Source organism: Chaetodon auriga, chromosome 2 (genome assembly GCF_051107435.1).
Source record: "Chaetodon auriga isolate fChaAug3 chromosome 2, fChaAug3.hap1, whole genome shotgun sequence".
Classification (NCBI taxonomy): Eukaryota; Metazoa; Chordata; class Actinopteri; order Chaetodontiformes; family Chaetodontidae; genus Chaetodon; species Chaetodon auriga.
In genome coordinates, this window is record NC_135075.1 from 17,781,542 (window position 1) to 17,796,495 (window position 14,954).

Sequence of the window (14,954 nt, forward strand, 5' to 3'; positions counted from 1 at the left end):
TTCAATAAAAAATAACCTGCAATAAACGCTTGTGAAAATAAGCATGTCAAGCTGAGCTTTTTTTATTATTGAATTCTTGCAAAGGTTAATGGTCATATAATGCATTTTTTTTCTTTCTTTTCTTTCTTTCTTTCTTTTTTTGTTTTTTTTAACAATGACTTAACATTCCACACTTTGGGTCCACATAATGGCCTCGCTGGAACTTCTCCAAGATGGGCTTTAGATTGTGTTTTCTCACAGCACTGTGATGCAGGGAAATTGCATTTCACAGTTGTGTTCATTTAATGGAAGCGCGGACAGGACAGATCCGGGGGATGTGTGCCTCAGCACATCCGGACGGGACACGGAAAAGTATATGAACTGGAAAAAAAACACTGGACTGAAATTTACAGGAGAGAGGTAAAAGACAGCAAAGCTTCATGTCATGTGCTCAGCCGTTACTTCTGAGTCTCTGCTCCTTGGTTTAGACGTTAGGTTACCATGGCAACCTGGTTCAAACGATCAACGGCTACTGGTAGCTGCAGGATCTTCAGGTAACCATGGAGACATATCCGGCGTTAACTACAACTACACCTTCAGAGTTAGCTAGTTTGACTTGCTTGTTCGCAAAGTTTGTCAGTGTAACGCTTGAAACGCTTTCGTCACGTAAAATGTTCCGGAGTAATTTTCAGGTAACACAGACACGTTCTGTTTCAAAGCCATGCCCTTTGGAAATAACATGCTGTCCTGTGTTTAGGCTAACATGAGCTTTAGCCTGGTGTAACGTTAGCCGAAGGCTAATTAGTGATAGCCATTATACTGTTTCTCGCAGGGTGGAGCTGTGGTTGAGATCTTCAGCGGACAGGGCAAAGACCCTGTAGCAAAGTGGAAACTTAGCGGAGGGCCGTCTTCCATACATAAGGTGAGTTTCCAGAGCACCTGGCTTATCATAGCCTACTCTTATGGAGATTTAACAGCTCATTACTACACATACTGACATCTAACTAGCTAACCTGTCCTCTGAGTCGAGTTAGCATACAGGGCCTGGATAGACAGAAACAAATACAGTCTGGTGCATGACTTTAAATAAAGTATGGTTTACAAAGTCTGAATTATCACCACAGACATGAATGAACCCTTAATAAACTGGAGGCTGTACTGCGGCTTACAGGAAGGGTCCACAGCATGTTTACATTGTTTTACACTGTACTGCCCATAGGTGTCATTCTAGATAGGTTAGATCAGAGGTAGAGCTGCAAAGATTTATGGATTAGTTGTCAGCTGTTCAATTACTCATAAGCGATTAATCGGTTTGAGTCATTTTTTAAAGAAAAAGACAACATAGAACTCAAAATTGCAGCTCCTTATATTTCAATATTTTCTGGAGTCGTAAACTAAATATTTTTGGGTTGTAGACAAAACTAGACATTTGGGGACGTCACCATTATCTGGCATCGTATAGACCAAACAACTGATCGACTAATGAAGAAAATGATCACCAGATGAATCTACGATGAAGACAATAGTTAGTTGCAGCCCTTATTAAATGTGCAGATTGCCAACTGAAAATTTGAGATGCTAGTACAATATACAAACTGTTGGAGAGATTAGTAGTAAACTGTTAAAATAAGTCAAATAAATCACTGAATTGTGTTGTCAGAGAAAAGTCTCAACTCTGAACTTCATGTGATAATTTTAGTGGCTACCAGGGATGCCGCGACTCTGCTACTCTATTTTAGTAGTCATTGCAGACAATAGATTTTTATGTCTTAGCTGATCTCATTCATTCATATGCGTACATTTGCAGTCAATGACAGCAGTGGCACTATCAGTGCACAATACTGGTCACACTTAGCAAGGACTTACTCTTAGCAAGGTCTCTTCTGTATTATTGTAGGAATATAATAAAGAAGTCAAAGGATTTGTGTACTGTCTGGAGGGTAGCAGCCAGACAATCAAGATGCAGATCCCAGAGAATGGGAAAATGTCTCGTAAGTCACTACAATACTTTGACCCATTTGTTAAAGATACTTTGATATGCTCACATGTGAAAACCAGTTCACTTCTTTACCATTTTTTTCACAGTTGGGCTTCTCCAAAGATTCTTGGTCCTACAAGTGAATATTCCTCAGTGCAAAGATTTTTCCGTGGAGCTTGTGTAAGTACAGCAGTCAAGGGTTTTATGCTTTATGCTTTTTTTGTTCTTTGTACTTTGGAACTCACCTTGAACATTCGTGAGAGCTGTTGTAGAGCTCAATAAATCTTAAACTCTCTGGTTGATAGAGGAATTTTGTTACTGTTATTGTACCACGGTATGGTTGGCGCAATAATGTTTAATAAATTAAAGGAACATTTTCTTGCATAAGAGAATACTTGATATTATAATGCACAGTAAAATGCAGAAAATAATTATTGAACCACAGTGAATTCCCCTCAGACCGCTGAACAAATTAGTAAAACACAGCTTGTTTATGTTTAGTCGGGAAAGCCCATGAGATACCTGAAAAACTGAGTGCATCATATCAGTGATGACTGTTATGTAATTACTTAAACAACCACTTGTGATTAAAATACTGTTTGCGACAAAGAAGGCTTTCATATTGCCAGCCACAGTCACTTTTGCAAGGGTGTATACAAAGGAATAAGCCAAATGTGTAAAGCATACAGTGATATATTGATACTCCTACATTTAGTCACCAGAAGAAGAACATCATTCTGATTTGTTCACTTCTCATTTGCCAATGTTGTTATTCAATTTATGCGATCAGGGCTTTCTGAAGTCTTTCTTTTACTCAAACAATGTGTGAATTCACTCCATGGTAAAATTTAATTTATTACAGACACTGGCTGTGGTATTCAGTATAGATGCTGCTGTTTAGATTTTGTTTATTCACGGCCCATGGAAACTGTGTACTGTAGGAAAAAAGCTAGCAAGACATACTCAAATACATTCCTACACACTATATTCATTTTAAGAATCTGTGGAAATATTGTTGCTGTTCTTCTTTCGTTAGAGTGCGTTGTGACAGCTGATTTCACAGCATTAAATTAAAGTGAAAACACCTTGAAGGCCTTACCATAGGGACCAATAAAGCTTGTGGCTTTCTCTGGTCTGGACTTATTAGCGACACCATTGATGATGGTGATAATTGAAGCTCTGTTCTGTTGTCTGTTATTCACAGGATAACTGATGTAGAGCACCTGAAAAGAAGGCTTCACTTATCAACAGTGCATAAAGAATTGTCTTCCACTCTTTTGCATGCAAAGATACCCTTTGTAGGATTGAAACGTAATATTGTGAGTATCTACCCTATCCTTGACAAATTCTTTTAGTATTTGCTTCCAGCTATGTGCTCTTTTATGTGGTGTTCATAACTTATTGAGCTGTATCTCTAAGGGATCCTTGTAACTCCAAAATCATATTGTTTCCATTGTCCCAGTGGTCTGCTTTGTGCATCGACCTTGTATCATTCACCAGTGAACTGTTCAAGGGATTTTTGACATTGGACGTCATCACTTTATTCGCTACCTGTAAAGTCCGCAGAATCTTCACCATGAAAACAGAGCCTGCAGGAATGTCAGATGATGGTAATGGAGTTCATCACACCTAAATGATTAATGTCAAATTAGAGTTTTATCAGCTTACCTGAAAGGTCAACCCCTTGAGTGGTTATTAAAGACATACAATAGTTAAGCACTTACCATTGAAGCAAGTCAGTGGTCTTCACTTTGAGTTGGCTAAGAGCCCAGCGGTAGTTTTTGTTTAACTATATGGCTCAGCGGTATAAGCAGCTGCACTCAGTAGGTGCTACTCAGTTCATACCTTCAATGCTTACCAGTAAATGCTGCTAGTCATTTTGTAATTTTCTGTTGATGACAGTTGTTACGTACATTGTGCGATGTTATGTTGTGAGAATATGTTTTGGTTTATTCCATGATCAGGATAAATCTGAGATTGTTCTCATTTTAATCTAGGTGCATTTCTCAGTGGAGCTGGCCTCATGGACTCAATCCCTCGCAGTTGCCAGTTCCCCCCAGATGTCAGCTATGTCACTCAGGTGTTGAACATGGAGAATTTGCAGAAGGCTGACGTGAGGGCTGGACCGTCGAGCTCTGACTGTGGTAGGTTAGAGCAAGTGACAGGACTGTGAATTAATCAGTAAATATTGGTCGAGAGTAACAACTAACCAGAACTTTACAATTTTGATGCACTTTACATTACTTCATTATTACCATTTTCGGCTACTTTATAATTCTCCCCCACATTTTCAGCATAGGTGGCACCTTTTACTCCACTACATTTATCTTAGTAGTTACATTGCAGATTCAAATTATTACTACAAAATATAATCAACTATGCAGCAGAGCATAAGGATAATGATCAAATAAAGATCAAGATACGTTTTATCTTATTTTATCTTAAAGTTGTAACAATTAGCTCCACTTTGACTTGCTGCAATAATAAATTAATGCTCACACATCAATGCATCCATAATTATAATCCAATGATATATATGATTCTGAATGGCTGTGTTTGCAGTTATTTTGTTTTAATGCCAAGATCACGAGTTAATTATTTGGTTATAACGAGATAATCAACCTGTTATCAGGAGAAAACAAAAGGTTGTTTCCTTTTATTACTTCTAATGTGTTTCAGAGATCATGGGTGTCGTGCCAGCATACATAGATGCTGTCTTGACAACTGTAGCAAGTGATTTAAGCTGAAAATGTCAGATCAAAGAGTACCCATTATTGATCAACACATCAGACTGTATTTCAATCAGGCTCTCGCACGCAGAGGCAGAACACAGGCAGAAAGAGTGTTGTGTCTTTCTGTTAGAGGTAGCTTTGAGATCAGTCCTCCCCGAGAGTCATGACAGTGATCTTGAAGGCTGAAATCGAGTGTGATCAAATGAACCAGACAGTCACTTATGAGTTCTCTATAATTATCCTGTGATCCCTCGAAAAGAAAATCATTCTCCTGTGATAAATTATCTTGCTATCTTGAGAAATCGTCCTTTTGATTTCTTGAGATAATGAGATAAATTAACCCATTATCATGAATAAACAAGCTTTGTTATCTCAAGATAACGAAATAATTAACATATGATCTTGAGATAACAGCATTAAATAACAACTGCAAGCACCGCTTTTCTTGGCTCCTGTACCATTTTGTATAATGAGTGCTTTTGGTAATTTGAGTGTATTTTGATGGGAATACTTACAATATGTACTTTTACTTAGGTAATTTTTTTAATTTAGGACTTTTGCTTCTACACTGTTGTATTGCTACCTACACTTAATTAAACGATCTGAGTGAAATGAACTTCAGGTTAAACAAAGACATTTACTTTAGGCAACAAAACAAACAACTTACACTATATAGCCAGAAGTGAACTCCCATCGACATACTTATATTGTATTTTTGGTATTGGTCTACTTTTTATAGTATGGCACATGGTTCCAGTTCAGGGAAATCTTACATACATAGCATACAATGATATTAACACAAAATAGGAAACCGTTTGGTGAAAGCCTTTTAAAATTTCAACATGATGGGAACATGACCCTCACACCCAAAGACAGGTCAAGAAATGGCATTGCAATGGTTTTTCAAGCTTGGAGTGGAAACACATCACTCTCCTGCAAAGAACTCCACCCAACATCTTTCGGGATGAATTGGAACAGCGAATGTAATCCAAGCCTTATTGCTAACATTAGTGCCCAACCTGATTAATGTTCTTTTTGCTGAATGGGAGTAAATCTCTGCTGTCAGATTCCAAATCTTATTGAAAGCCCTCCCAGATGAGTGGAGGCTATTGCAGCAGCATTTCAATACCCATGTTTTTGGAATGAAATGTTCAACAATCACATATAAGTATAATATTCAGGTGACCACATACTTTTTCTCTATTTAGCGTATGTCTTATCTAATGCATCACAGCAGGTTCGTAGAATTTGTCGGTCTGAGATGAACTTACAACAGGTATATTGCAGGTCTGAATTTATATATATTTACAACACAAGATAGCAGCCATAATCTGCAGATGAAATGGTTAACACACACAGAGACTGCGATGATAATCGTTTTGTTTTCCTCGTATGAAATTCCTGTGGTCCTCATTTTTGTGTTCATTTGTACCTCACCTGTTCTCAGAGAGCTGCAATTATCTCCTCATATAAAAAGACATGCACCAGTAATCCAGTTCCGCCGCCTCTGTGGCCTTTTTATCAGCGCTTATTTATTTGTTCTGACAGCTGTCTAAGTCATGTTTAGTCAACCGGCAGTGCCCATAGAAGAGAGCAGTAACCACACACAAGAAATAGCTTTTCATAATTAGCATCTGCATTATTAGCATAACACTCCTAATCATAATTAAAACGATTGCTATTAAAGTGGGCATACAATTTAGCTGTGACAGAGTTGCTTGGTGAATATTGTTGCTTCAGCACCCAATCTGTCAGAAACTGTTAAAAGTAAGCCACAGCCGTTTTTGTCACGCAGCAGCAAACAAACAGTGATTATCTCATACACCAAAGACATTCTGTTTTTCTCAAGGTCAGTAAATTTTCACAGATCAAAATATTTTTTTTTTTTATCAACTACCATATATCTCATTTTAGTCCTTATTATTTCCACATTATTTCATGGGCCTCAGCAGATTTGAAGTACACTGAAATTTACTCACCCCTAAACCTGGGTCATTTTCAGAGTGTTGAATGTGCTGCATCAAAGGACTTCTTCTTTTTATTCACTCTCAGTGCATCCAACTCCGCTCTGTCTGTATCATCTTTACGATCCTGTGTGTTTTGTGGAATGGAAGTGTCTGCTCTCTGCTCTGGTGAGGATCAGAGAGAGTATGTTTTGCTGTTTGCAGAGGAGGTCCTAATGAGCCCTGGCAGGGTCAGGTCGTGGCCGTACCACGACTCTCACTATAGCCCCTTATTTTTACATGATGATATGGAACAGATTGATAGATTAAAGAAAAACATCAACTCAATAAGTTCAGCAGTATGTCCAACCACCATAGGCTGTAATTCTGAATCATGTCTAAAATGTCAGTAATACTGAACTGAGAACAGCAGTGGAATCTTGTCCTCAGCCATTCAGCAGCAGGACTTGAGATAAAATTTATAGTTGTCTCTGACTGGTTGTGTTTGCAATGTAGTGTAACACATCTCAAAAAGTGTACAAAAAGGCATGTTTTTAAAGTTTTCTACTCACATAAAAAAGTGACTTTGAAAGGGCTTTGTGGCTAGTGTGAAGTGGCTTTTCACTGATCTTATAAAAATGATGGTCTGAGTCCTTCACACTGATTTAGCTGCAAGCCTGCATTTTTCATCTGTCTGAACTATGTTACTCTTGTAAATCTGAAGCATAACCTCAGGATATCGCAGTAGCTAATTGATCATTAACGTGACTGACAATAGATTAAGGAAACTGCTTAAAATTTGCGGTTCTACTTGCCATGTAGTTGAGGTCCAAAGACTTAGTAATATCGTACCACAAGTCAAGTATAGCCTGTAATTTTATTTAGAATATGTATGAGCGTGAGATGTAAGAGAATTCTAAAGGAAATCAATAATGGTCAATGAATAATGGGGATTTCTTTGCAGCTTCTGATGAGTCTGCCACTGCCAGATCAACCAGTTATCGAAGAACCAGGCCCCAGGGTGTTTTACACACAGCCTCAGGCTCCAGAGTTTCAGGACCACCCACTCAAATTGGAAGAAAAAGCAAAGCAGCCTCAGATGGAATGGATATAAATACACTCTTCAACTCTAATATGGTAAACGCCTGAATCCCATAATAACATACATCTATCTGAATGGTTTGGGCCATCATGTCATAATTTACTCTGAGTGCAAAATGGAATATGCTTTTCTTCTTTTGCTGTGCCCCGCAGGGGTCCTCGTCCTGTAGATTGAACCAAAAAGTTACTGCAGAAAATCAGAGCATTGCCAACTCGAGTGAGAACTTATCACAGGGAGAACCCTCCGACATTGTTCTTAAGGGTAAATTTGAATAAACGCTCATCGTTGTTGTGTTGTTAAGTCTGCATGCTTTCTGCACCTATCAGCTATTCACTGGTTTGTTCCTTTGCATACTGACTTACTTACATGGCAAGCTTTAGTTTATTTTGCACTTCTCACACCAAAGCTGGCGATGTACCATGTATTTTTTCACATATTTGGGTCCAAATTTTTGTTTGTGGTGCATGGGCTCACCATGCCAATCATCTTCTGGTTATCTGGCCAAATATGGTTGCTGCTACTCTTCCTGGTGCACAGTAAGAAGCAGCTAACATGGAAAAAGAAAGAAAGGATGCAGAGGTATAGCAGTTATCGTAAAAAGGCACTTGGCTTGGTCTTTGTTCAAAAGCACGGTTAATAATAGGTGAGCAATCACAGAGGGCAAACAAGAAGGGAGCTGCAGGGAGGCATATAGTGTATAAGGTGAGTTGTTGGATTAGTATATGCCTATAATGAGTGACTGATGAGTGAGAATATAGAGCAGAAAATGTGAAAATGACCTAAAAAGACAAATGTATAATATATAATTCATAATTAATATCATTGGAAAATTTCCAGAGTGCAGAAGCTATAAAATTATTTGGAAAAAGCAATGTCTACTTTCTATGCTCAACTTTTTGCACAAGTACTCTGCAATCATAATTAATTATTGAGGAGATATCAGTACAGCCACTACCAAAACCCTCACTAGCTCATAATTCAGTGGAGCCCCCAAACATGTTGGATTTTGCATTCAGTGCTTGAAAACCACTTTTTCATTTCACTTGCCAACAAAGAAAATCACAGTTTTATTCTTTGTTATTTACTAAACTTAAATAGCACGATGAAAAATGTGCTTTTGTGACATAAATATTGATCTATCGACATTGATAGAATAACAATTTTAATTAAAACAATCCCACTTCATTTAGAAAATGAGGAGCTAGAGAGCTTGCTGGTGAGCCCAGTTGGTTTTGACTTAGTACCTTGACACATCTTCATAGGTGATAATCACTCAGTCTCTTTTTTCCAGCATGTGAATACAATGTTTAAAGGTAACAGCTCTGTGACTTGCTTGCTGTAAAAGTGCACACTGTATTCTTCTTCGCCTCAAGAGCGCATATGATTATTCTTCTGTGTGCTCCACAGCGGTAAAAGCACTACATGAGAACCAACAAAACAAGAGTCCAGCTCTTGCAGGATATGTTATTCTATGGCTCTAATAACAGCTTTTACAGTTGGTAATATGCCATCTTTTGAGCATGACTGAATGCAAAAATGGATGATTAAAATTCCTTAATTCAGCTGAACATAATGTAGCTGGATGTATTCTCTCTGCACTGAATGAATGTAAGAAGCTCAGTTACTAAAATGCCTTCATTAATAGGGATTTTCACAGTGCATAATCAGTTCACAGATATACTTCTGGCAAGCTTCAGTAACATTGTTGTTTGACTGTTTTGTGTTATAAAGCTTTTCTAATGTTCAAAGTTCTGCATGTAGGAACACCTGGCAGTTTACGGCCCCATCCCCCAAAAGACAGAGTGTTTGAGAATCTAGGATCTAAGAATCTACGGGTCTACGGCGCTGGCAGAGAGAGGCTAGCACCGTCAGGTAAGCTGTGTGCACTGCATCTTATATTCTGTGCATATGTGGGAATATAGGGTGTGCTTTGGTAATACGGTAAGATGTTTAATTCTGGTTAACGCTCCCTTCAGATGCTGTACCTGGTGGCCACAGGAAGAGAAGTAAAACCAGGGAGAAATGCACACCTCCATCCAGTAGGCAAGAGAGCAGGCAACAGCCTCTGACTCGAGCAAAAAGGACACAGCACCTAACAGGAGGTGAGGTCCACACCTGCTGTGAGTAGACCGAGGAGCAGGACAGCAGGAAGACGTGTGCACTCTCAGAGGGAGAGATGGTTAGAAAAGTGTGGAAGGACAGCGGGCAATGGGGCAAGAGAGAATAATATTCCCAGCTGAGTGATATTGATGTCTACTTTTTGTACTGAATTTACCTAGTAGCCCCTTCATACTTGAGAAAAAAACAACTATTCCTACTCCTAATTTATGAATTAGATCGCTTCAAAATATTGCATGAATTTTAATGAGCCTCATTCTAGGCTGCATACACCATTGCTTTTGTTCCCCTTTTTAAATTTTACATAACCCACGTCAAGGCCATTTTCAGATTTTTTAGTACCCCCAACTCCAACTTGCGAAAATCTCCCCCACCACCCTCCCACACACACACGCACACACACACCTACACCAGCATTGTCCTCGCAAAATGAGTGTGCGTGCTCTGAAAGCTCATTTGTGGATGTTTCTCCACAGCAATAAGCTCCTCTGCTGCAGCCCTGCCCACAGACAGAAAGTAGTCAGTTCATTAATGGTAATGTGGCACATTAAATAAAAGTCAGAGGGACATCTCCCGGGCCTAGGGTTTGCCACACAGTGGGCAATTAGAGAAAGTGATTATACTGTTGAGAGGTTCAAATGTGCTCACTCATTCAGACAGAGGTGCCTCTTTCTGTGAGCTCAGCCCCATCGAGGAGTTGAAGGATTCAGCGTTTCTTGCATGCACACATCATGAATAGATGCAACTTAAGTTTGAGAGAGATTTTACCTTGCTGGATCTATATTCAAGAACATAGTGCCAGATATAACAATGTTCCAGATTAAACAATAGCGCAAAACCAAAAGACTGAAGCAAGACGGAAGCAGCGTTTGCTTGGAAAACAGGTGTCTAAGCCAGTTTGATTTTTACGGACGTTTGTAAAGAGCTCTTATTTCATGAGTGACAACTTTGCAGTAAACTGGTGTTCTACTGATTATGTTGTTTATTTTGTTATATTCTCATTAAGATATTAGCATAGCAGAGTTATTAACAAAAGCTACAAAAATGTCAATGCAGGAGAAATTAATGTTCACGTTTGGCAGGCAGCGGAATTCATTACAATTTTACATATTGTTTTACATTTTTATGTGCATATAATCAAATGAACTTGAATGACATTAGCCACATGATGAAAGAATTTAAAAAGGATTTGTTACTCGCTGCAATTAGATTCCAATTATTATTCTCCACTAAGTCTTTCTCTCAGTTCTGAAAGACTTATTCATGTTTCATACAATTTGTACACTCAAAGCCCTGAATTCTTTATTTCATCAATATTCATGTGCAACAATGGGTGTTTCAAAGGGAGAATTTACTTCCACGTTGGTTAAATCCGCCTTGTTTTTGTTTTGTGCTATTATCTTTTATTTTAGATGAGTGTAGCTGCAGTCCTGTCAGGGAAAGTTCACGAGCTTCTCCCACAACAGCAGAGTCTGTCTCCTGCTCGGTCTGGCCAGGTTTGTCTTGTGACCTGCAAGCCTGCAGCAGCTGGGAGAGTAATGAAGGGTCTGAGCCCCAGCTCACTCTGCAAGACGAGGTGTTCACTTTCCTATCCCAGCCACACTCACCCAAGCGAGGGCAGGGCCGGGGTGACCAAGAGAAGATGGAGATGGGAAATCATCAGGTTCAGAGCAAAAGTGGGATGCGGCACGAAGCCCAGCCTGAAGATGACTTTATCGGAAGTGAAAGTGATGAGGTATGTCGGCTCTCGGGGGGAGACACATGCACACCGTCCTTTAAATCACGCAGTCGAAGTGCATCTTACGGTATGTTGCTCTGACACCGATGACAATCTGCCTTGAATAAGTGAACTTGTGTGATATCACATACACTGATAGTATGGACAAACACCAGATTTCAAAATAAACTTAAGGAAAATAATAAACTTCTTAACAAGTCTGATCATTCAGAATTAAGATTTTTTTTTTGTTGTGCAGTTGATTAGTTTAGCGTTAATACAATTTTTGCCATTTTTGACATATTCCCTGGTAATCTATAATGAGTCAAGCAGGAGAATATCACTAAAACATGAGCAGTAAATGTCAGGTTTTGGTATCAGTAACTCAGGCGCTCTCTCAAGACTCACTATTATCAGCATCGTGTGCATGAGCAGATCTGCATGTGAAGATGTCAAACCAGGGCGGCCTGGGAAGAAAAGCAGAATGAAAGAGCTTCTGTTTGAAAAAATGTAATTCTTTTTATGCTGACCTTTGTAAACTGCAGGTATGGGCCTCTCTACCCTGAGTTGACATTTTTCTTTAGATTTTGCATAACTTTTTGGTTTCGAGAATAGTTCTTTATCTATATCCACCTCTTTTGAACCAGCACAACCTTTTCAGTTTCCTTGGCTGGCATTTTACTTTGTTTACAAGCCAAAAGTAACTTAGTATTAGCTTATTATTAGTAATGCCTCCAGGAACTGCTTCCTAAAACAACACAAAACAAAAATAAGAAACAAAAAAATAGAAAGAGTACAATACTAGCATCTGCTTTTTGAAAGGTGTGCAGAAGACACACACAATCAGGTTGTGTGTCACCCAGCTAACATAGGAAAGTATTCCCTTTCAGTGGGAGAATATTATGTGCAGGATGTCGTCTTCTTTCTTTCTTTCTTTCTTTCTTTCTTTCTTTCTTTCTGTCTTCAAAAGACCTGGTGTATCCTACTGTCTGAATGAGGACCATGCATCTGAACACTGGATTGTCTGACTGTAGGTGTGCGGCAACTACTGGCATATCAGTTTGTGGTTTAGATTGGAAACTTGCTCTCCCATTGATTCAAATGTGTTATATAGCTTATAGAGTTTGTTATTTTTTCACTGCCTTCACATTTAAAAAACATACAGACTTTTTAGGGAATGTCCATTGGCATTCTGGGAAATTAATCGATAACAACTCTGTTGTAGGTGATGTTGTATAAACAGCTGAGGATGAGAGAAAATGCATGCCCCAGAAAATGTAATTGCAGCATTTCACAATGAAATGCAGGGGCTTATGTTTAAAGGATCACTTCTTTAGATTAACACATTAAAATCATCCTCCACCACTTTTTTATCAAATAGGATGAGAAGTTCACATTTATTCACTACTTTCTTCAGATGTTCGGTTTGAGTATTTACCGTAGCTTTATCAGACCACTGCTGGCTCACTAAAACAGTTTGCTAATGCTGCATCTCAGTGGCCACTCTTTAACCTCAGTTGTTGCAGTTCACTTACCAATAAGAGAAACACATTCCTGATTAAAAGCAGTAGGATACTGTTAGTATAAATATAAAATTTTTCTCTGTTCCTATAAATCTGCACCAACTTGCTTGACTGCAAACCAAATTAACCCTGTCTGTGTGGCAGTGTAAACATCACTAAACAATACTGTTGATTAGATGAACAGCTTTGGATGAGTCACAGGAGAGCTTTGTTGAAAGGGATTGAAATTACTTTTATTGGCATCGGGATAATTGTTAATTAGCAGCAACAAAAAAAAAGTACTAATAAAGATTTGTTTCCTCAATAAGAGCAACTGCTGGCAGGGAAGCACTGGTCAGGAGGTTCAATATGTTTGGTTTCTGGTGTTGGTAACAATTAACTAGGCACACACCAATTGGGTAATTAAGTGTGCATTGTTTATATGCGTATAATGACAGATTCAATCTATCAACAGGAAAGGCCACCGCTTTTCTCAGTTATCATCGAGCACGTTTGATAAGGTACAATTTAAATATGACCAAGCTGTGATGGCTCATCTTAAACAATGTTATGCTGTGTGTATGAGTTCCAACCTTTTGTTTTTTGTTTTGTCTGACCACTGTGATGTCTGTCCTGCTGAGGAGGAAACCTGCTGTAATACACCTGTAGCAAATCCTCTTTTTTATCACTGTAAGACATAAACATCAAATGAAAGAAATTAATTATTTACATTATTCTGGTCTTTTGGTATAAGTTGACTTATATTCAGAAATTTGACCATTCGTAGCACATATAATATTGTCATGGATTGATACGATTTAGACACAATTTCCAGTGTGTGTTTTGGTCTTGTTGCATGAACAGGTCAAGGACTGGCAAGACTGGGAGAAACACAGAGAAGTCAAAAGAGGCAGAACGAAAAAAGGGGCCTGGAAAGAAAAGGCCAAAGAGCAGAGGAGATGAAAAACAGAACAGAGCCCAGCAAGTGCTGTAAAAGTTTTTATAGTCGAGGAGGTGTATTTGGATGAAAGAGCATCCTCTGTGCTCTTCTGATGGACTGCATTGATTGCTAATTACTTCCTTTGTGTGGAGAGAAGACCTGGTCCCCAACTTTAAAGGGGCATATTTGAAGGCTACACGCTTGCAAATTGGATATTTACTCGTTCAGCTGTCAATGTGACATGTCATGAAAAACAGTGGGAAACGCTTGGAACTTGCACTATTGATTAATCAGTTAACACAGAATAACATCAATGCCTTCATTTTCAGAACTGTCTGACAGCGGAGCGCATCTGAAGTAGTACATGATCCTAGCCTCTCAATACGTCCGGTCACATGATCAAAGTCCTCCACATAAAAGATCCTTTGTTGTGCAGATATATTATTAACATTTCACACAGACTCAGGACCCCCTCCGGACCAAAGTTATCAACAATGAGTCCATTCATTTCAGTTACACAACTGCGCAGACATGGTCAGATCATGTAGATCTGTTCACTTACTCCTAAGAGCACAACAATTTAACCAGTAGCAGGATAATTTGGATAACATCTTAGTCAGAGTAGACTCTTGCTTCCAACCCTAATGACATATTTCAAAGAATTGATTTTAAACTGATGTTTTTTTTAACCTCAGCAGTAGCATATGTCCAAGGTCATAGGATTTGTGTGTGTGTGCTCCTGCACCTACGCAGATAGACTGTAAGATTAAAACATCATGTTTCTGAAAGAGTTCAGCTTCCTCTTATATTCCTGGGTTTGTTCTCCCACACAACTTTGTTTAGATAGCACGTTTCACACACACAGGCAATTAAAATGTTTACACAGGCAAAGAAAAACATTAAAACGGCATTCAAAAACTGTAAGCAAGAATACACAGAACAA

The 14,954-nt window shown here is 38.8% G+C and overlaps 1 protein-coding gene across 2 annotated transcripts in view; it reads left to right on the forward strand.

Annotated features, from left to right (window-relative positions):
• Window positions 1-650: 650 nt before the first annotated feature.
• cfap20dc (CFAP20 domain containing) overlaps window positions 651-14,954 on the forward strand; it is a 32,594-nt gene continuing 18,290 nt past the window's right edge. The window contains exons 1-12 of one of the 2 annotated variants that reach the window (XM_076751431.1): window positions 651-671; window positions 812-901; window positions 1,877-1,970; window positions 2,065-2,137; window positions 3,162-3,276; window positions 3,420-3,567; window positions 3,955-4,101; window positions 7,597-7,769; window positions 7,887-7,995; window positions 9,496-9,615; window positions 9,711-9,836; window positions 11,265-11,587. In XM_076751431.1, the coding sequence (XP_076607546.1) occupies window positions 651-671; window positions 812-901; window positions 1,877-1,970; window positions 2,065-2,137; window positions 3,162-3,276; window positions 3,420-3,567; window positions 3,955-4,101; window positions 7,597-7,769; window positions 7,887-7,995; window positions 9,496-9,615; window positions 9,711-9,836; window positions 11,265-11,587 (1,539 nt within the window). The remainder of the gene's footprint in view (window positions 672-811; window positions 902-1,876; window positions 1,971-2,064; window positions 2,138-3,161; window positions 3,277-3,419; window positions 3,568-3,954; window positions 4,102-7,596; window positions 7,770-7,886; window positions 7,996-9,495; window positions 9,616-9,710; window positions 9,837-11,264; window positions 11,588-14,954) is intronic. The other variant, XM_076751421.1, reaches the window with a different exon arrangement.